Source organism: Mobula hypostoma, chromosome 7, assembly GCF_963921235.1.
Source record: "Mobula hypostoma chromosome 7, sMobHyp1.1, whole genome shotgun sequence".
Lineage (NCBI taxonomy): Eukaryota > Metazoa > Chordata > Chondrichthyes > Myliobatiformes > Myliobatidae > Mobula > Mobula hypostoma.
Window position 1 is genome coordinate 132,530,602 of NC_086103.1, and position 21,204 is coordinate 132,551,805.

At 41.9% G+C, this 21,204-nt stretch overlaps 1 protein-coding gene across 2 annotated transcripts in view; it reads left to right on the forward strand.

The window, feature by feature from the left end:
* Positions 1-21,204, forward strand: part of LOC134349540 (PC3-like endoprotease variant B) — a 797,797-nt gene that overhangs the window by 332,825 nt on the left and 443,768 nt on the right. For both annotated transcript variants that reach the window (XM_063054023.1, XM_063054024.1), the window contains exon 5: positions 334-449. In XM_063054023.1, the coding sequence (XP_062910093.1) occupies positions 334-449 (116 nt within the window). The remainder of the gene's footprint in view (positions 1-333; positions 450-21,204) is intronic.

Consider the following 21,204-nt stretch of genomic DNA (forward strand, 5'->3'; position numbering starts at 1 on the left):
AAGTCCTCAGCAATTTAAAACAGAATGACTCTGGGATGAAGGCCATTTTTTATGGAAGTACCTAAGTGGAAGCAAACTTCTAAATCAGAATAAAATGCACACAAAACTGATTAGCATTTTCAACCATTTTCTACTCCAGTTTAGTCTGTTTAAAATTTTAAAATTTGATTGTGTGTGTTTGTGGAATGGAAACTTCTGGTCATTTTCAATATCACACTTTGTACCAGTTCATCAAAATGTTTTTAATTTTATTTGGTAACATTAATTTTTTTATTAGATTTGACTGACAAAATAAAATACTATAAGTGACAAATCTTTATGTGTGGTTTCCAGATCGAGTGAAGAAAGATTTTGTCCATCCAGAGGTCTTCAAAGTATTGGACTCCAAAAGTGCAAAAGGAAATGCACTGAAGTTCAATGATCGTTTGTGGCCTGCACAGTGGGAGTTGGTAAGCATTACAACACCATCTCTTCGTTTTATTTGTTAACCCTTGAAGCACAAGTGACTTTCAATTCCCGAGCTTGATGTACATGCAGGTAAGAGGATGATTCTACATACATTATGTGGATCTATGTTACACATGAACTCAAATACATGTTTAAATGCATGAATCAGGATCAAGATCAGGTTTGCTAACACTGGCATGTGTCGTGAAATTCGTTAGCTTAGCAGCAGCAGTTCAATGCAATACATAATACAGAAAAGAAAATAAATAAATAAATAAAAATAATAGTAATAATAAATAAGTAGATCGATTACAGTACACGTATATTGAATAGATTAAAAACTGTGCAAAAAACAGAAATATTGTGTATTTTAAAAAGTGAGCTAGTGTCCAAGATTACAATGTCCATTTAGGAATTGGATGGCAGAGGGGAAGAAGCTGCTCTTGAATCGCTGAGTGTGTGCCTTCAGGCTTCTGTACCTTCTCACTGATGGTAGCAGTGAGAAAAGGGCATGGCCTGGGTGCCGGAGATCCTTAATAATGGACACTGCCTTTCTGAGACACCTCTCTCTGAAGATGTCCTGAATACTTTGTAGGCTAGTACCCAAGATGGTGTTGAATAGATTTATAACCCTCTGCAGCTTCTCTTGGTCCTGTGCAGTACCCCCCCCTCCCATAACAGGCAGTGATGCAGCCTGTCAGAATGCTCTCAACGATACATCTATAGAAGTTTTTGAGTGTATTTGTTGACATGCCAAATCTCTTCAAACTCCTAATGAAGTATAGACACTGTCTTGCCTTCTTTATAACTACATCAATATGTTGGGGCCAGCTTAGATCCTCAGAGATGTTGGCACCCAGGAACTTGAAACTGCTCACTCTCTCCATTTCTGATCCCTCGATGAAGATTGGTATGTGTTCCTTCGTCTTACTCTTCCTGAAGCCCACAATCAGCTCTTTTGTCTGACTGACATGAGTGCCAAGTTGTTGCTGCAGCACCACTCCACTAGTTGGCATATCTCACTCCTGTACGCCCTCTCATCACCACCTGAGATTCTACCAAAAATGATTGCATCATCAGCAAATTTATAGATGGTACTTGAGCTATGCCTAGCCACTCAGTCATGAGTATATAGAGAGTAGAGCAGTGGGCTAAGCACACACCCCGAGGTGAGCCAAGCTGATCGTCAGCGAGGAGGATATGTTATCACCAATCCGCACAGAACATGATCTTCCGGTTAGGAAGTCGAGGATCCAATTGCAGAGGGAGGTACAGAGGCCCAGGTTCTGCAACTTCTCAATCAGGATTGTGGGAATGATGGTATTAAATGCTGAGATATAGTCGATGAACAGTGTCCTGACATAGGTGTTTATGTTGTCCAGGTGGTCTAAAACCATGGGAGAGCCATTGAGATTGTGTCTGCCATTTACCCATTGTGGCAATAGGCAAATTACAATGGGTCCAGGTCCTTGCTGAGGTAGAAGTTCAGTCTAGTTATGACCAACTTCTCAAAGCATTTCATCACTATCGATGTGTGTGCTACCGAGCGATAGTCATTAAGGCAGCTCACATTATTCTTCTTAGGCACTGGTATAATTGTTGCCTTTTTGAAGCAAGTGGGAACTTCTGCCTGTAGCAGTGAGAGGTTGAAAATGTGAGAATTATTAAAAGAATCAAAGAAGTATTACTTATACCAATTAATCTGCTTAACATTTGTGCAAGCAACAGCTTTTGGTTACCTCTGTCCATTGTGATCATACTTCCTGATTGATTAATAATAAACAATTTCTCTTTTCTTTTAATTTATTTCAATCTTAAACTCTGTGATGAAACCACACAATTAAAAATCCAGGCCTCATCCTTGCTTTCCTTTTTTAAAAAAGCTGCATTTTCAATTCAATCATTGTAATAATAACTAGTTTTAAACAGTACAGGAATATTAGATTATCAAGGGTCTAGCAAGAATGTAGAATGAAGGGAAAAAGTATTAGTAAAGTATTGGTATTTAAGGTGCTGCTAAGATGCAGCTACTTTAAGGATGATGACAATGACTCTAAGGCTTAAAGAGTCTCCACTGATATATGACAATTTTAGTATAAATTTCAACATAACAAGTGAAGTATAGTTCTCCAGACTATGGCTCCTCATATTCCGAGTCCCTTGTGTTTCCAACTCTGACTCCCAAATCTGGCCCAGTATGTACACCAGTTATTAACAAAACATCAAATTTAATCCATCTCATGGTCAACTGGATTCACCATATGCCACTGAAAAGACTGGAAGAGCATAACTTACTGCGAAACTTACATGGTTCCAGGATATTCAATCACCACATAATGAGGATTTGGTGTACTTACCACATGGAGAGTACAGCAAAGATGCACCAAATTTCTTCCAAGAAAGGTGGGTTTGCTATATGAGGAGAACTTCAGAAGAATAGGGCTATGTTCTCTAAGAGTAAATATTATTGAAGCAAACACAATTCTTCAAGGCCCTTGTAGACTAGAAGCAGAGAGGATGCGTTCTCTGATCAAGGGGTCTAGCACCAAGAGTGGGCAAGGAAGTGGAATCTTTTAAGAAAATGGCAAAGGTTGTTTAGAAAGGAAATTTGGAGAAGTTTCCTCACTAGATAGCAAACCAGAAGATCCATGAAGCTCACTCAGGTTTAGTGAATCCTAATGCATGACAGAGCAATCTTAATGGCCTCTATTTCTGTTGTTTTTATGTTATGTTCTTATGTTTTCAATTTTCCAGCTCCCATTTTAATGTACACAGTAAAATCAAACCTTTGTGCACTTGCCCCTTATGCTGATACAATTAATTTACAATATTTGCACACCGAATTTCGTAAATGTTTTGTAGCCATTAAAATTTCTGGACTTCTGTAGCATCTCAAGACCTGGTGCAGTTAAAGCTGGACTGATTTGAAAATCTGCCAAAGAAGTTCAGCTACAATAGATATTGTTATGACTTTGAATGAACCACATGGAGGCTGGAGTTGAAGATGTAAGAGGTCTTTATTTAGCACAACAAGCATGCACTTAGGATGGGATGTGGTGGAAGAATGTCTCAGTAGAAACTCACTGAACTCAAAACTACATTGAGTTTTTATATTTTTTAAACACAAGGTAACAGCAAGTGATTAAATATGATTTCAGTAGTCATAATTATAATTGACTTCAGCATTATGAATGTAGACATATGACTCCAAAATATTATTTATTTACAGTGGTAGTATGCCTCCACTGACAAGAAAAACTCTGCATATTCAAACTTCTTTTTAAAGTCCAGACTTCTAAATCAGTGTTTTTTTAAATCTGATAGTTCGTTGAAGCAGTTATATTGAAGACTGATTTCCATTTGTATAAACTTGTCACCTATCCCAAGATTCCTGAAGTATGTCACCCACTTAACAATCACTAACAGATACAGTAGTATTGTTGCACAAAAACTGAAGAATAACTTGATGGAATGCCTAAAAATCAATATGACTGGCAAGAAATTTGATCCTTGCATTAATGCAGATTAATACAACATCATCCAGATTGTTTTAATCTTTTGAACATCGTGACTTTATTAAGAATGACCTGTTTAACAAGTCATGATAAACAACCAACTATAAGGGGCATTCCTGTGTTTGATATTTTAAAGCAAATACTTTTGATTAAATGCTGCAATGACAGATTTCTTATCCCAACTTCAAGCATTCTCCTTCACTTGTTCTTCACCTGATCTGCTCCCTTACTGATAAAGCTCAATTTAATGCAAGCTGGGAAAGATTGCACAGTGTATGCCACTGCATATCTTAGCTTCATTATTCCTTGATACCAAATATTTTAAGCTACGATGTGTGAGTATCAGACGATGTCACCATGACATTCAATGTTGTTAAAGAATACGAATTGAAACAATTCTGTAAGCTTTGTGTTAACCCAGTGTAGCGAACAAACCGACAACGTGAAACAACTTCGGTCAAAATCAGAATTAGTTAATAAGCATAACTCTGGAAAAGAAAAGTTATTTCTTGACTAAGATTTGAAAGCATAACTGGTGATATTTTTGGTTGGTCAACAATGTGTCTCAATTAGTATTATATACTTACTGGCCACTTTATTAGAAACAGGAGGTACTTAATGAAGTGGCTAATGCATGTATATTCAGAGATTCTGCAACATGAATTGTAAAATCAGATAGGGAGTCACATTAGGATCATGGCTAGCTCATGTGGAATGATGAAAGTTTTCTGTGGCATTAATATTGGTGATAGACGCAGAGTTAGACTCATTCTGCCTGATATCCAGAAGTTAGCACAACTTACAAGGGAATTAATTAAAATATGTAGGCACAAGCATGATATCAGATAGAAACCAGAGCACTCAATGTCCAAATTAAAAACCGATTTCAATCTGCTGCTATTTCGTCCCCAGGGGTTTTAAACTGAATGATTGAACTTTAAGCCATGGTTAACCCTTAATCCAATGGTAGAAATGAGCAGAAATTTTGTTTTAAGGGCATTACTCCAACTTAAGGACACTTTTTATACTTATTTGGTTAGTTATTTGAACAGAATAGTATGATTCCTTTTTGCACTGAGATTAAATGACTTGAAAACAAGACACCTTTTGTCTTCAATTGCTAAAGTAAACTGCAAATGGCGAACTATTTCAGATTTGAAAAAGGATCTAGTGCTTTCCCAGCATATATGATGAATAAGTTCTTCTCGGTCTTCCAGCTGGATACAGGTATTGATTTTAACCAATGTTTCGATGACAAACTCTGCTATCTTTATCAGGAACAATGCCTGGGCATGTCTAGTCCGGTGGTATTTAGACCACCATAATCCATCCCTCCTGATTGGTTAGTCCTCATCCAATCAGGTTTCTGCTGTCCCACCTTGCTTACAATCGAATTCCAGTTCTTATTTAGAGTGAGACCTTCATCTTCGTTAAAATTCTTTTCCTCTAGTTTTATTTCAATGGCTTCCTTCACCAGGTAGTCCCAAAAACCATTGGCACAACGCAGTAGTGTTGTGCTGTCAAAGATTTACAAATTGGATTTCAGCAGGAGAAAGTGAAAAGATTTTGATCAACAGCAACCACTTTTACAGCCTATTGGACAAACAATTCACCTTCATTGAAACTGACTTTGAAAGTGGAGCATGAAGGACTATTAATGTATGTGATTTCAGCTTATGTGACCAAGAATATTAGCTAAATACAGTATTGTGCAAAAGTTTTAGTGCACATATACATGGCTGAGGTGCCTGAGACTTCTGCATAGTGCTGTACTGCACCGTACTGCTACTGAAAAAACAAATTAAAAAAAAAACAATTTTCCTGACATATGTGAGTGAAATTTACCACCAGATCTACGAACTCGCTCTCTGCTCCACGTTGACAAATACAGTACTGGGCAAAATTCTTAGGCACTCTAGCTATATGCATATGCCTAACACTGTTGCACGCTACTGTATGAGTATGACAAATGAACACTTCACAAAAAATATATGGAAAGTCTTCTACATTGCAAAGAAGGAAAAGGAAAGCCTATGGCAATTATTACAATACACATTGTAAATTGATAATAGACGTGAATGATTTGCTGGGAACATTTTCTCCACATATCATGTGCAGATGAATAAGGTGCTTGGATGACTGACTTGAATATGACAAATTTAATTACATTTTCTTGTATTAACAACCAGCAAGGACAGAGAATGTTTGTACTAAAGTTTAAACATTTCTGAATATTTACAATTGGTCTTAAATATATTGTTATGTGGTGAAGCATGCTTTAAACTTCTGTAATACATGATTTTTTTATTTATAAAGAGGGATTTCACCAATTCTAAACAATGTTATTCAATTGTTCTGATATTATTGAAGCATTATTTGAACGCAAATTAATTTTTTAAAAAAATATTCACTCGGTGGCCACTTTATTACATATGCCTGTATACCTGCTCGTTAATCAAAATATCTAATCAGCCAATCATGTGGCAGCAATTCAATGTATAAAAGCATGCAGACATGGTCAAAAGGTTCACCTGTTATTCAGAATAAACATCAGAATGGGAAAGAAATGTGATCTAAGTGATTGTGAGCATGAATGGTTGTTGGTGCCAGACAGGGTGGTTTGAGTATCTCAGAAATTGTTGATCTCCTGGGAAATTCATACAGAACAGTCTCTAGAGTTTACAGAGAATGGTACAAAAAAACAAAAACAAAATCCAGTGAGCAGAAGTTCTGTATGAGAAAATGCCTTGTTAATGAGAGAGACCAGAGGAGTATGGCCAGACTGGTTCAAGATGACAGTAGCTCAAATAAAAATGCATTACAACAGTAGTGTGAAGGGGAGCATCATTGAACCCTGAAGTGGATGTGCTACAGCAGCAGAAGACCTTGAATATACACTCAGTGGCCACTTTATTAGGTACATGGGTTATCTAATAAAGTGACCACTGTCACTTTACGTAGTCAGTTTGGGAAATCCACATTGTTTGTATTAATTTAATTGGCCAGTCAGCCAGCACTGATACAGCGGTTTGTGGCTAGGTTCAAGCCATTGGGAAAATGGCTATTTGGCTAGAAATGTTGTTTAAATTCAAGTCAGGTTGAGCCACAAATGCAGGTCCTCAAAATAATAGCATTTTTGCTGGGAATATCCCCATCCCTGCATGATTTCAGATTTCCAGGCACCCTGGATTGCTTCTTAATTACCCAGCATCCAGCTGAAGAACCTTCCTTCTTCTTAGACAGTCCCTCAGGATTGAGGATGTTTTACCTTGAGTGCTTGTTTGAGTTCTGAAGACACTATTGAGGCCAATGTAGAAATTGCAGACTCTTTCACCAACGGGGTAGATGGTAACTGACTGATTAGATGGTTCACTAGTCTGTGGATGATGCAATCCTTGAAACTTTTTGCCTGCCTGTTTGGTAATTTATTTCCATGACAAAGCTCAGACTGGAACTTCTGTTTTGGGAATCTAGTGTTCGACATGCAAATGACATGACCTGCCCAATCTGGATGACTCAGTGTAACCAAGATTTCAATACTAGCATAGTTGACCTGGGAGATGTTGTTTTTCCGGTCCTTCTGGTGAATTTTGAGGTTTTTGCAGACAGTACTAGTGGCATTCACAGTAATTTGTAGGAAACAATGGAGTTCTGCTGCTTAGTAAACCATGAGTTTTTGTGTCAGGTCTTCATCTTCAAAGGCATTTTTAACCATAGGCTCCACTGATACATTGAACATCACCCATGCCTGCCTTTGACGAAGAGAAGCTCCTGAGGGATGAGTGGTCCACAATATCCAGGGTCTTCTGGCTGTTCATCACAAGGTCCATCTTCTGTATGTTTCAATAAACATGTCATTTTGGACTTGGAGTTAGGTCTCTGAGGCTACGTCCACATTACGCTGGATAATTTTGAAAACAAAGCTTTATCTCTTTGTTTTGACCTTCCGTCCACACTGAAGTGGCGTTTTCGTCCCCTGAAAATGGAGATTTTCAAAAACACTCTCCAGAGTGTGTAAATTTGAAAATGATTGTTTCGTGTTGTAGTATGGATGGGGTAAACGGAGAGATTTAAAAATGCTGTCATGACAACACCACAACAATGCTTTTTCTGCTTCTGCTTGGTACTGCGCGAGCACTGCCGGACGGCTATTCGTGGTTCTTGGTTCTTGATCCTCCAAAATATTCCGCATGGAATTTAAACTGGAGGTGGCTTTCAAACTGTCCCCTCGGTTTCTCTGTTTGCATCCTCTGTTCTTCTGCCTGTACCCTCTGGTCTCCCAGTCTGCAGTGGTCGTATCCTCGATCTCCTGTACCTCAGGGTCTCCAAGCGGCATTGTCGCTGACTGACCACCGCTGTTATAACGTGCAGTCAGTGTGAACGGCATGAGAGTTAAATTGTAAAGTGAGCTTTTTTGACTAGATCCCCTAAATTGATTTGATTGAATCTATCTTTAAAAATATTTATGTCAGAAATACTGCGTAGGTCAGGTGGCAGAAGATTCCACTCTCTTGTTTCTTGGTTCTTGATCCTCCAAAATATTCCGCATGGAATTTAAACTCGAGGTGGTGGAGGGTGGGCTTAAGGAGGAGATTTTTGAAGAAGAAAAGCTGCCTTTAATTTAACTGGGTTTGGTTGTGTGACTGTGTTAGGATTAAGATTATTCCATGCTTTAATTGTGCGGGGGGAAAATGAATTGCTGTACACATCTGACTTGGTAGTTAGTATTTCAAATTGAGCTGAGTGCCCTCTTCTACTCCTAATAGGTTTGGGTTTGATGTGGGATTGGTAGTCTATGTTGAGTTGACCATTTAACATTTTGTAATTGTTGATCTTGTTGATCTTGGACAGAGGACGGCTTCACCCATGTGTTGTTTACTTTATTGTCTACGTTAATAGCTTGTTTAGAATTAAACATCTCCACTGCTTTGCTGACTTTGTAGTCGTTGTTAACTTGCAGAAACAGTTCAACTCCATTGTCTGTCTAAACGAAGAAGCCCAGTCTGATTTTCCCAGTTTTCTTTGTATTCCTCAAAGACATTGTTGAAAACTTTCTTTCGCTGTTGTTGTAGGTACTCTAGTTTTTGACCAATGGAAATAGCACAATGCCGCCACGGAAACGTAAATATTATACTGTTTTCTCTTCTCTTGTTTTCTGTAGATGTGTCTGCGCTTGCACAGTAGGAGTAGATTCGCCCAAATATCTGTTTTAGTGTGGACAGAGATATTTTGAAAAACGCCTAGTGCGGATGCCTGTCGTTTTTACTCGAAACCGATGTTTTCAAAATTATCTGGTCTAGTGTGGATGTAGCCTGAGAATGCTCAAAGTTAGGATTATCCATACACAGCTGCGTGAGGTTTGGGTAAGTTGGTTTTGGAGGTTGACCTGCCTTTCATTTGTTCTAAGTATTACCTCCACTCCCACAGAAAGCTTGTTGTGAAAGAGAGATAGAAAGAGAAATTATGAGAAATTATCGGGACAAAGACACGGCCTTGTATGATACTGATTTTCACTGAGAAAGGCTCTGTTCGAGGCTGATTGATGAGAGTCATGCTTGCAAGCTGTCATAAAGCAAGTTTAAGACAGAAAAAAAATTTAAGAGAAGTGTTGCACAACTGCCGCAGAATGATGTAATTAAAGGCTGGGATGACATCAAAAGACCACGTATTTTTTTAATAGGAGTTGTTGCCAAGTAAAGATCATGTTTGTTGGGTCTCTGGATAAACAGAATCCAAACATATTTGGGGAGCAGCTCTTTTGCCACTAAGAGGTTGCTGGAAACGACATTCCTGATACTGGGTAGCACTGGGATATCCTTCTGTAAATACCACAATCAAATTTATCTCCTTTCTTATGATGGTTGCAACTATGCCACAGTGATGTGCCCTGGAATATTCTTCTTTTCCCAGATTTCGTGAATGATATAGAAGGGTGGAAGGAGTTCTTTTGCAGGCATAAGTCCATATATCTGCAACGCTCAGTAGAAGATTAGAAGAATAAAGAGTCACACTTCTGGCCAATACCGGGAACACGAAACTGAGGGCATGCATACAGTGGAACAAAATATTTTTTGTCTTGCCTGTAGATGCATGGTCACCATTGATTCCCAATTTTAAACTGCACAAATGGAATCACATGCTTAAGTAATAAGCTCTCATAACTTACCTGACAGCAATCTATTTTACTTCCTACTTAACATTCATATGCATCTATTCCAAGCCTCACATTCACGTCTCAGAGTTAATTGTACTGCCACCTATTCAGTCACAGCAAACACCAATTTACTTCTCTCTGCCTTGCAGGAATAAGTGGTACATAATCAGTGTTTGTAACAGCTCACCAGCTTGGAATCGATTGTATTGGACAGTACTGAATGATGGCTGCCAAAAGTCCTCGACACCCTCATAAGCTGCTGCAGTGCTGGTGGTAAAGTTTTGTTGTTATTGTAGGGAACTGCAGGATTTTGATGCAGCAGCAATGGAGATGTTTAGATATATTTCCAAGGCCAGTTAATTCGCACTTTGGTGGCAAACTTGGAGGAGTTGGTGCTACAATATTGGGGTCCTCTCAGTGGGGTATGATCAATGGATTTCCAAAGGCCGCAGGAGAAGTTTTGGTAAACTACTGCGGTGCTTTCTGCGGACTGTATACACCGCAGCCACAGAGAGCTGGGTGGCAGAAGCACTACCTGCTTAGGGTGAGGGGTGGAGTGGTAATGAAATAGGTTCATTGGCCATAGATGATGTGGAGTTAAATGTTGTCCGAGCTGCATTCATATTTGTCACGTGCCTCCTAGATGGTGAGAAGTTTTTTTGGTATTAATAAGTGAGTCACTTTCTGTAGGATACCGAAATTCTGACCTGTTCTTAAATAGAGTAATCACAAGTAAAATACAGGTACATTTGAAGTCAGTGATGGCTTCTTAAAATGAGGCTGTTTGGAAACTTGGTGACTCACTTTGGGAAGTCCGATCACCTAGCTCTACTTCTACTCCCTGAGTATAGGCAGAGACTGAAGACTGCAGCACCAGCAGTAAGGACCAAGAAGGTTTGGACAAGGGAAGTACAGGAGTGCCTGCAGGACTGCTTTGAATCGGTGGACTGGACTGTATTCAGGGATTCATCTTCGAACCTGGATGAGTATGCTGCAGTTGTTACCGACTTCATTAAAACCTGTGTAGATGAGTGTGTGACTATAAAGACTTACTGTACATTGCCAAGCCAAAAGCCGTGGATGAACCAGGAGGTACGTCGTCTGCTGAAGGCTGGATCTCTGACATTCAAGTCTGGCAACCCAGACCTGTACCAGAAAATCAGGTATGACTTACGGAGGGCTATTTCACGGGTGTAGAGACAATTTCAAACGAGGTTGGAGGCAACATCGGATGCATGGCATCTCTGGCAAGGTTTACAAGATATTACTTCCTACAAAACAAAACCCAATAGCGTGAATGGCCGTGATGCTTCACTACCAGATGAACACAACGCCTTCTATGCCCACTTTGAGAGGGAGAACACAACTACAGATGTGAAGTTCCCTGCTACACCTGATGACCCTGTGATCTCTGTCTCAGAGACCAATGTTAGGCTGTCTTTAAAGAGGATGAACCCTCACAAGGCGGAAGGTCCCGATGGAGTACCTGGTAAGGCTCTGAAAACCAGTGTCAACCAACTGGCGGGAGTTTTCAAGGACATTTTCAACCTCTCACTGCTGTGGGTGGAAGTTCCCACTTGCTTCAAAAAGTCAACAATTATACCAGTGCCTAAGAAGAATAATGTGAGCTGCCTTAATGACTATCGCTTAGTAGCACTCACATCTACAGTGATGAAATGCTTTGAGATATCAGTCATGACTAGAATGAACTCTTGCCTCAGCAAGGACCTGGACCGATTGTAATTTGCCTATCACCACAATAGGTCAACAGCAGACGCAATCTCCATGCTCTTCACATGGCTTTAGACCACCTAGACAACACAAACGCCTACATCAGGATGCTGTTCATTGACTATAGCTCAGCATTTAATACCATCATTCCCACAATCCTAATTGAGAAGTTACAGAACCCAGGCCTCTGTACCTCCCATTGCAATTGGATCCTCGACTTCCTAACCAGAATACAACAATCTGTGCAGAATGGTGATAACATCTCCTCCTCACTGACGATCAACACTGGAGCACCTCAGGGGTGTGTGCTTAGCCCACTGCTCCACTCTCTATATACACATGACTGTGTGGCGAGGCATAGCTCAAATGCCATCTATAAATCTGCTGATGATACAACCATGTTGGTAGAATCCCAGCTGGTGACGAGAGGGCGTACAGGAGTGAGCTATGCCAATTAATGGAGTGGTGTCACAGTAACAACCTGGCACTCAATGTCAGTAAGCTGAAAGAGCTGATTGTGGACTTCCGGAAGGGTAAAGCGAAGGAACACGTACCAATCCTCATAGAGGGATCAGAAGTGGAGAGAGTGAGCAGCTTCAAGTTCCTGGGTGTCAAGATCTCTGAGGATCTAACCTTGTCCCGACATATCGATGTAGTTATAAAGAAGGCAAGACAGTGTCTATACTTCATTAGGAGTTTGAAGAGATTTGGTATGTCAACAAATACACTTAAAAACTTCTATAGATGTACCGTGGAGAGCATTCTGACAGGCTGCATCACTGTCTGGTATGGGGGGGCGGGGGGGCTACTGCACAGGACCAAAAGCTACTGTAGTGGATTGTAAATTTAGTCGGCTCCATCCTGGGTACTAGCCTACAAAGTACCCAGGCCATCTTCAAGGAGCAGTGTCTCAGAAAGGCAGTGTCCATTATTAAGGACCTCCAGCACCCAGGGAATGCCCTTTTCTTGCTGTTGCAATTAGGTAGGAGGTACAGAAGCCTGAAGGCACACACTGAGCGATTCAACAACAGCTTCGTCCCCGATTCCTAAATGGACATTGAAACCTTGGACACTACCTCACTTTTTTAGCATATAGTATTTTTGTTTTTTCAACAATTTTTAATCTATTCAATATACGTATGCTGTAATTGATTTATTTATTAATTATTATTATTTTATTTTGTTTTTTTTTTCCTTCTGTATTATGTATTGCATTGAACTGCTCTTCTGTATTTTAAGATTGTGACCAAAGACCTCATAGCCATGGAAACATCTTGGCATCATCAGGTCAGGATGAAGAATGGTTGTAGTTGGGAGTTAAATGTCGAAAGTTACACCATGTATTGGAGGGATAGGAAGGTAGGCAGTGTTCCTCTGTTGGCAAAGAATGGCATCAAATCAGTGGAAGATATTGAATCCTTGTGGGTTGAATCAAGAAACCGTAAGGGTAAAAGGATCCTGATGGCAGTTATATACAGGCCTCCCAACAGTAGCTGGGATGTGGACCACAGATTACAACAGGACATAGTAAAGGCATGTCAAAAGGGCAACGTTATGATAGTCAAGGGATATTTCTATGTACAAGTTGATTGGGAAAATCAGGATGGAAATGGATCTCAAGACAGTGAGTTTGTTAAATGCCTATGAGATGGCTTTTTAGAGCAGTTTGTCATTGAGCCTACTAGGGAATCAGTTATCCTGGATTGGGTGTTATGTAATGGACAGGAGGTGATTAGGGAGCAGAAGGTAAAAGAACACTTAGGAGACAGTGATCACAATATGGTTGAGTTCAACTTGAAATTTGATAGGGAGAAAGTAAAGTCTGACATAGTACTATTTCAGTGGAGTAAGGGAAATGTTGGTGGTATGAGAGAGGAGTTGGCCAAAGTAAATTGGAAGGAGCTGCTGGCAGAGATGAAAACAGAGCAGCAATGGGGTGAGTTTCTGTGGAAAAATGAGTAAGGTGCGGGATGCAATAATTACAAAAATGATGAAATCCTCAAATGGCAAAATAGTGCAACCATGGCTGACAAGGGAAGTCAAAGCTAATGTAAAAACAAAAGAGAGGTCATACAACAAAACAAAATACGTGGTAAGACAGGACTGGGAAGCTTTTGAAACCCTAAAGAAAGCAATTAAAAGAATCATTAGGAGGGAAAAGATAAAATATGAAAGCAAAGTTAGCGAAAAATATTAAAGTGGATAGTAAAAGCTTTTTCAAGTATGTAAAAAGTAAAAGAGAGATGAGAATGAATATAGGACCACGAGAAAATGAAGCTGTAGAAATAATAATGAGGAACAAGGAGATGGTAGATGAACAAAATGAGTATTTTGCATCAGTCTTCACTGTGGAATACATTAGCAGTATGCCAGAAGTTGAAGGATGTGAGGGAAGAGAAGTGATTGCAGTTACTATTGCAAGGGAGAAGGTACTCAAAAAGCTGAAAGACCTAAGGGTACATAAATCACCCGGAACAGATGAACTGCACATTAGGGTTCTGAAAGAGGTAGTGGTAGAGATTGTGAAGGCATTAGCAATGATCTTACAAAAATCATTGGACTCTGGCATGGTTGCAGAGGACTGGAAAATTGCAAATGTCACTTCACTTTTTGAGAAAGGAGGAAGGCAGCAGAAAGGAAGTTATAGACCTCTTGGTTAGTGCTGTCAGCAGAGCCGCCACTGAGCTGAAGTTTCTGAAAACTTCCAATAAAAGTTGGCAAATCCCAGGAATAATTGGACTGGCTTCATACTGGATGCTCATGGCCAAACTCTGACTAAGACTGTCCTGACACTGCACAGTCTTAGCAACACTCACAACACACTGGAGGGACTCAGCAGGTCGGGCAGCATCCGTGGAAATGATCAGTCAACGTTTCGGGCCGGAACCCTTCGTCAGGACGGAAGAGGGAGGGGGCAGAGGCCCTATAAAAAAGGCGGGGGGAGGGTGGGAAGGAGAAGGCTGGAAGGTTCCAGGTGAAAAACCAGTAAGGGGAAAGATAAAGGGGTGGGGGAGGGGAAGCAGGGAGGTGATGGGCAGGAAAGGTGAAGAAGGAATAGGGGAAAACACAATGGGTAGTAGAAGGAGGCGGAACCATGAGGGAAGTGATAGGTAGCTGGGGGAGGGGGCAGAGTGAAAAAGGGATAGGGGAAGGGAGGGGGAGGGAAATACTGGGAGTTGGAGAACTCTATGTTCATGCCAAGGGGCTGGAGACTACCTAGACGGTATATGAGGTGTTGCTCCTCCAACCTGAGTTTAGCCTCATCATGGCAGTAGAGGAGGCCATGTATGGACATATCTGAATGGGAGTGGGAAGCAGAGTAGAATTGGGTGGCTACTGGGAGATCCTGTCTGTTGTGGCGGACGGAGCAGAGGTGCTCGACGAAGCAGTCCCCCAATCTGCATCGGGTTTCACCGATGTAGAGGAGGCTACACCAGGAGCACCTGATGCAATAGATGACCCCGACAGACTCACAAGTGAAGTGTTGCCTCACGTGGAAGGACTGTTTGGGGCCCTGAATGGTGGCAAGAGAGGAGGTGTAGGGACAGGTGTAGCATTTACGCTTACAGGGATAAATGCCGGGTGGGAGATCCATGGGGAGGGAAGTGTGGATCAGGGAGTCATGGAAGGACCGATCCCTGCGGAAAGCAGAGAGGGGAGGAGAGGGAAAGATGTGCTTAGTGGTGGGGTCCTGTTGAAGGTGGCGGAAGTTGCGGAAGATAATGTGCTGGATCCAGAGGCCGGTGGGGTGGTAGGTGAGGACAAGGGGAGCTCTGTCCCCATTGTGGTGGCGGGAGGATGGCGTGAGGGCCAAGTGCGGGATATGGAGGAGATGCAGGTGAGGGCATCATTGATGACAGCAGAAGGGAAACCACGATCCTTAACGAAAGGGGACATTTGAGATGTCCTGGAATGGAAAGCCTCATCCTGGGAGCAGATGCAGGGGAGACGGAGGAACTGGGAATAGGGATTGGCATTTTTGCATGTGGCGGGGTGGGAAGAGATATAGTTGAGGTAGTTATGAGAGTCAGTGGGCTTGTAGAAGATGTTAGTGGACAGTCTGTCTCCAGAGATGGAGACCGAGAGATCGTGAAAGAGGAGAGAAGTGTCCGAGATAGACCAAGTGAATTTGAGGGCTGGGTGGAAGTTTGAAGTAAAGTCGATGAAATTGACGAGCTCAGCATGGGTGCAGGAAGCAGCACCAATGTAGTCATCAATGTAACGGAGGAAAAGTTGGGGAGCAGTACCAGAATAGGTTTGGAGCACAGACTGTTCTACATAACCAACAAAGAGGCAGGCGTAGCTGGGGCCCATACAAGTGCCCATGGCTACACCCTGCACCCTATGCCTCCTTCTACTACCCATTGTGTTTTCCCCTATTCCTTCTTCACCTTTCCTGCCTATCACCTCCCTGCTTCCCCTCCCCCACCCCTTTATCTTTCCCCTTACTGGTTTTTCACCTGGAACCTACCAGCCTTCTCTCTCCCTCCCTTCCACCCTCCCCCCATCTTCTTTATAGGGCCTCTGCCCCTTCCCTCTTCAGCCCTGACAAAGGGTTCCGGCTCGAAACGTTGACTGATTGTTTCCATGGATGCTGCCTGACCTGCTGAGTTCCTCCAGCGTGTTGTGAGTGTTGCTTTGACCCCAGCATCTGCAGAGTATTTTATGTTTAGGACAGTCTTAGCAGTTCCCTCGGTGACTGCAACTTTGGACATTTGGCCTGCAGGTGACCTGCTTCCCCGCAGTAAAAGCAGCAACCTTGACTCCAGTGCCAGGACCTCTCATTGGCAGAGAGTCTAGTGCAACCAATCTACATAGGTTCAACTGGAACCTGAGCAGACAATGGACTGGACATAGTCCGAGGTTGGGGAGTGGAACAACAATGCATTCAGGCCAGGCTTGGGCTAGCCCTCTTCATCCTCATGATGTAGTCCCACTTCCGCTCTGCGAGACGATTATTGAAATGGATGTACTGGTCGTCGAGAGCCTTTAAGTTCTCTGCTGGCTCTCCCAAGACAAGGGCATCCTCAGTTTATCTCGGAGTCCATAGCGGTATAGTGTTGCCAAGGCTTCCCCATTCCAACCACTTTCCTGGGCCAGGGTCCAAAATTTGATCGTGTAGTCGGCCGCTGAACATTCTCCCCCCCCCCCCACCTCCTTGGGATGGCTGGAGCTGAAAGACTAATGAGCACTGGTTGAGGAAGCCGCAGCAGGTGTCTGGGTCACCGTCAAATCTCTCTGGGGCTGGGAGATGTAATGGCCCCGGAACAAGATCAACTAGTTCTCCCAAGCGACTCTGGGCTCCTCCTTGCAAAAGTTGACCAAAGGCTACCTGGAGGTCATGTATTTCCAGGCTTTGTCGGGAAATATCTTCACTGTGGCTGGCCATGTCGAACGAAAGACTCTGATACCCCATTGGGTCCATACAGTCTCAGTTATACTGTGAGGAGAGTCCCTGATGAGACTACCTTGGAACCACATGCTGGAGTATCCAATGCAGTTTCAAACAGGATTGAGAATCTGAGCACAAAACAAACATTAGACAAAATCATGAAGAGGCTTATGATTGAGCACCAAACGTCAGTTCAAGGGCTCCTTAAATACTCAGTCCTTGGCGCCCAAGGCATGATTGTCAATTAACGGGACTATTCTGAATCTTTAAAGGGACTGTGCCCTCTACAGGGACGACAGGGACGAGGTTCAGCACCTGGTTGCGTGGCGTGCTGACAACAATCTGGCCCTTAACACCCAGAAGACCAAGGAGATCATTGTGGGCTTCAGGAATGCCAGGAGTCACACTCATGTCCCCATCTACATCAATGGAACTGTAGTGGAGCACGTATCAAGCTTCAAATTCCTTGGTGTCCACATTTCCGAGGATCTCACCTGGTCCCTGAACTCCTCCATCCTGATCAAAAAGGCGCAAAGCAGCTTTATTTCCTGTGGAGCATGAAGAAAGCTCACCTCTGTCCCAGGATACTGACGGACTTTTACTGCTGTACCATTGAGAGCATACTCACCAACTGCATCTCAGTGTGGTATGGCAATTGTCCCGTATTGGACCGTAAAGCACTCCAGCGTGTGGTGAAAACTGCCCAGCAGATTATCGGCACCCACTTGCCCACCATTGAGAACATCTACCATAAACACTGCCTGGGCAGGGCAAAAAGCATTATCAGGGATGCATCTCACCCTAACCATGGACATTTTACTTCCCTCCCATCCGGTAGGCGCTACGGGAGCCTCCGCTCCCGCACCAGCAGGCACAGGAAGAGCTTTTTCCCTAGGCTGTGATACTGCTGAACCTCTCATCATAGCGCTAAGCAATATTGCATCCGTATTGTACTGGCTCAGTACTTTTATATTTGTGTGCTGTAGCACTTTTTTTATTCGCAGTTATTTTGTAAATAACACTATTCTTTGCAGTTCTGGTCAGATGCTAAATGCATTTCATTGGCTTTGTATCTGTACTCGGCACAATGACAATAAAATTGAATCTAATCTAATCTAATATATATTCCAGAGAGTTAGGGTGTTCAAACCTTGAAAGCATATTGTAACACATCCCAAAGAAGAACTATCCTAAAGGCAGGATGCAACCATGGCTGACAAGGGAAGTAAAGCGACTTGGGAGTCCTCATGCAGGATTCCTTAAAGGTTGACTTGCAGGTTAAGTCAGTGATAAAGAAGGTAAATGCAATGTTAGCATTCATTTCAAGAGGACTGGAATACAAAAGTAAGATGTATTGCTAAAGCTTTATAAGACATTGGTCAGACTACACCTGAGTATTGTGAGCAGGTTTGGCCCCTTATGCAAGAAAGGATTCACTGGCATTGGAGAGGGTACCGAGGAGGTTAATGAGAATGATTTCGAGAATGAAAGGTTTAATGTATGAGGAGCACTTGATGGCTCTGGGCCTGTACTTGCTGGAGTTTATAAGAAAGAGGGGTATCTCATTGAAACCTATCAAATATTGAAAGGCCTGGATAGAATGGATGTGGAGAGGATGTTTCCTACAGTGGAGAAGCAACGGGCACAGCCTCAGAATTGAGGGACATCCTGCTGCCATCAGGAAGAAAGTACAGGAGCCTCAGGACTCTCATCACCAGGTTCAGGAGCAGGTATTAGGCTCTTAAACCAAAGAGGATAACTTCACTTGCCTCATCATTTAATATTCACACAATCTATGGACTCACTTTCAAGGACACTTTAGATTTAGATTAGATTATGAGGCCACGCGGTCCTCTTTTATTGTCATTTAGTAATGCATGCATTAAGAAATGATAAAATATTCCTCCGGTGTGATATCACAAAAACACAGGACAGACCAAGACTGAAAAACTAACAAAAGCCACATAATTATAACTTATAGTTACAACAGTGCAACAATACCATAACTTGATGAAGAACAGTCCATGGCACAGTAAAAAAGTTCAAAGTCTCTCGAATGTCCCACATCTCACGCAGACGGGAGAAGGAAGAAAATTCTGCCTGCCATGCCCGACCACAGTCTGACTCTGAGCCGTCCAAAAACTTCGAGCCTCCAATCAGCCCTCCAACACCGAGTACCGAGCACCATCTCTATCCGAACGATTTGACCTTGCCTCAGTTGCCAGCAGCAGGCAAAGCCAGGGATTTTGGGGCCTTCCCTCCAGAAGATTCTCAATTGCCCAGTAACAGCGGCAGCGAACCGGCGTTTCAGAAATTTCTCCAGATATTCCTCTGTGCTTTCACGTCTGTCTCCATCAAATCAGAATTGTCCATAGCCCCTATTTAACAGAAACGATATCATTTCACCGGAGAGCTGTGCGCGCTGCGTCACACCGCCATCTTCTCCTCCCGCCTCAACACATATTCTCAATAGTTACTGATTATTGATTTATTATTATTTATTTATTTTTGTATTGGCACAGATTGATATATTTTACTCACTGGTTGAACACCTCGGTGCAGTCTTTCATTGATTCTGTTATGGATTTATTGAGTATGCTGGGAAGAAAATGGATCACAGGGTTCTATATTGTGACATATACTTTATGTACTTTGACAATACATTTACTTTGAACTTTGATCTTAGAACTTTGGAGCAGAGATGTGGAGGAATTTCTTTAGCCCGAGACTGTGAATCTGTGAACTCAATACCACAGATGGCTGTGAAGGCCAAGTCATTAGGTATATTTAAAGTGAAGTTTGATAGGTTCTTCATTATTCAGGATGTCAAAAGTTACAGGGAGAAGGCAGGAGAATGGGGTTGAGAGGGATAATAAGTCAGTCATGGTAGAATGGTGGAACAGACATGATGGTTGATTGGCCTAATTCTGCTCCTTTGTCTTATGGTCTTATAGCTGCTCCCTGCTAATTCATGTGAGGTCCAAGCCAATGTCACTCATTTTCCCCCCATTTCCTTATAGTCCATTGTTCTCTCTAAGTAAGATCTGGAGAGAAATATTCAGTAAAAACCTCAACAATTTCTTTTCGATCCACAAAGATGACCTCAATTCTCTCACAAGCCACTCTTTTACTCTTTAAATGACAGTAGAATCTCTTGGGATTTTGCTTAACCTTGTCTGCCAGATCCTCCCCATATCCTCTTAATGCCCTCCTAACCTCTCTCTTAAGTGTACTCCTACACATGTTGAAATCATTAGAAGATTTTCTATTTCCCAATTGGTTTTGCACAGTGTATGTCTCCTTTTTTTTCTTAACCAGAACATCAACATCTTTTGTCAACCATGGTTCTTTAATACTGCCAGCCTTGCCCTTAACTGAACAGAAGCATGCATGCTCTGAATTCTTAACATCAGACTTTTAAAGACTTCCCACATGGCTGATGCTCCTTTCCCTGCAAACAATCTCATCTAATCAACCACTGCAAGATCCCACCTAAAAACTCCAAAGTGGTTCACATCATGGAATGGTCTGCTCTCTTTCTTAGACCGATGTTCTGTATTTGTTTTTTGGGGAATTGCTTTTGTTCTCCAATATATACCTATTCATTTGGCATGGTAGCATAAATACAACAGGGAAAACTGAATCTTGAAGAAAAAAATATTTGTATAAGCTTGCCAAAAATATTTTCTAGGTTTGAGTAAAAATGCATTTACACAGAGATGTGTAAAATGACTTGTAATTCTTGTTGAAGTCTGGATTACTTGCAATACTTTTCTTCCCACTGTGCAAGATAGAAACCTGCTACATCTTCAATGCTATTTCTGTGCTTTCTGCTGGAGATGTGTTGGGTAAGATGTGTTGCCCATTTAATGCATTTGGTCAAAATGTCAGGAAATTTCAAGTTGCCACACAGTTCTACCAGCAGACCAGTGAAGCCAGCCAAATGATTTGATGAATTACAAACC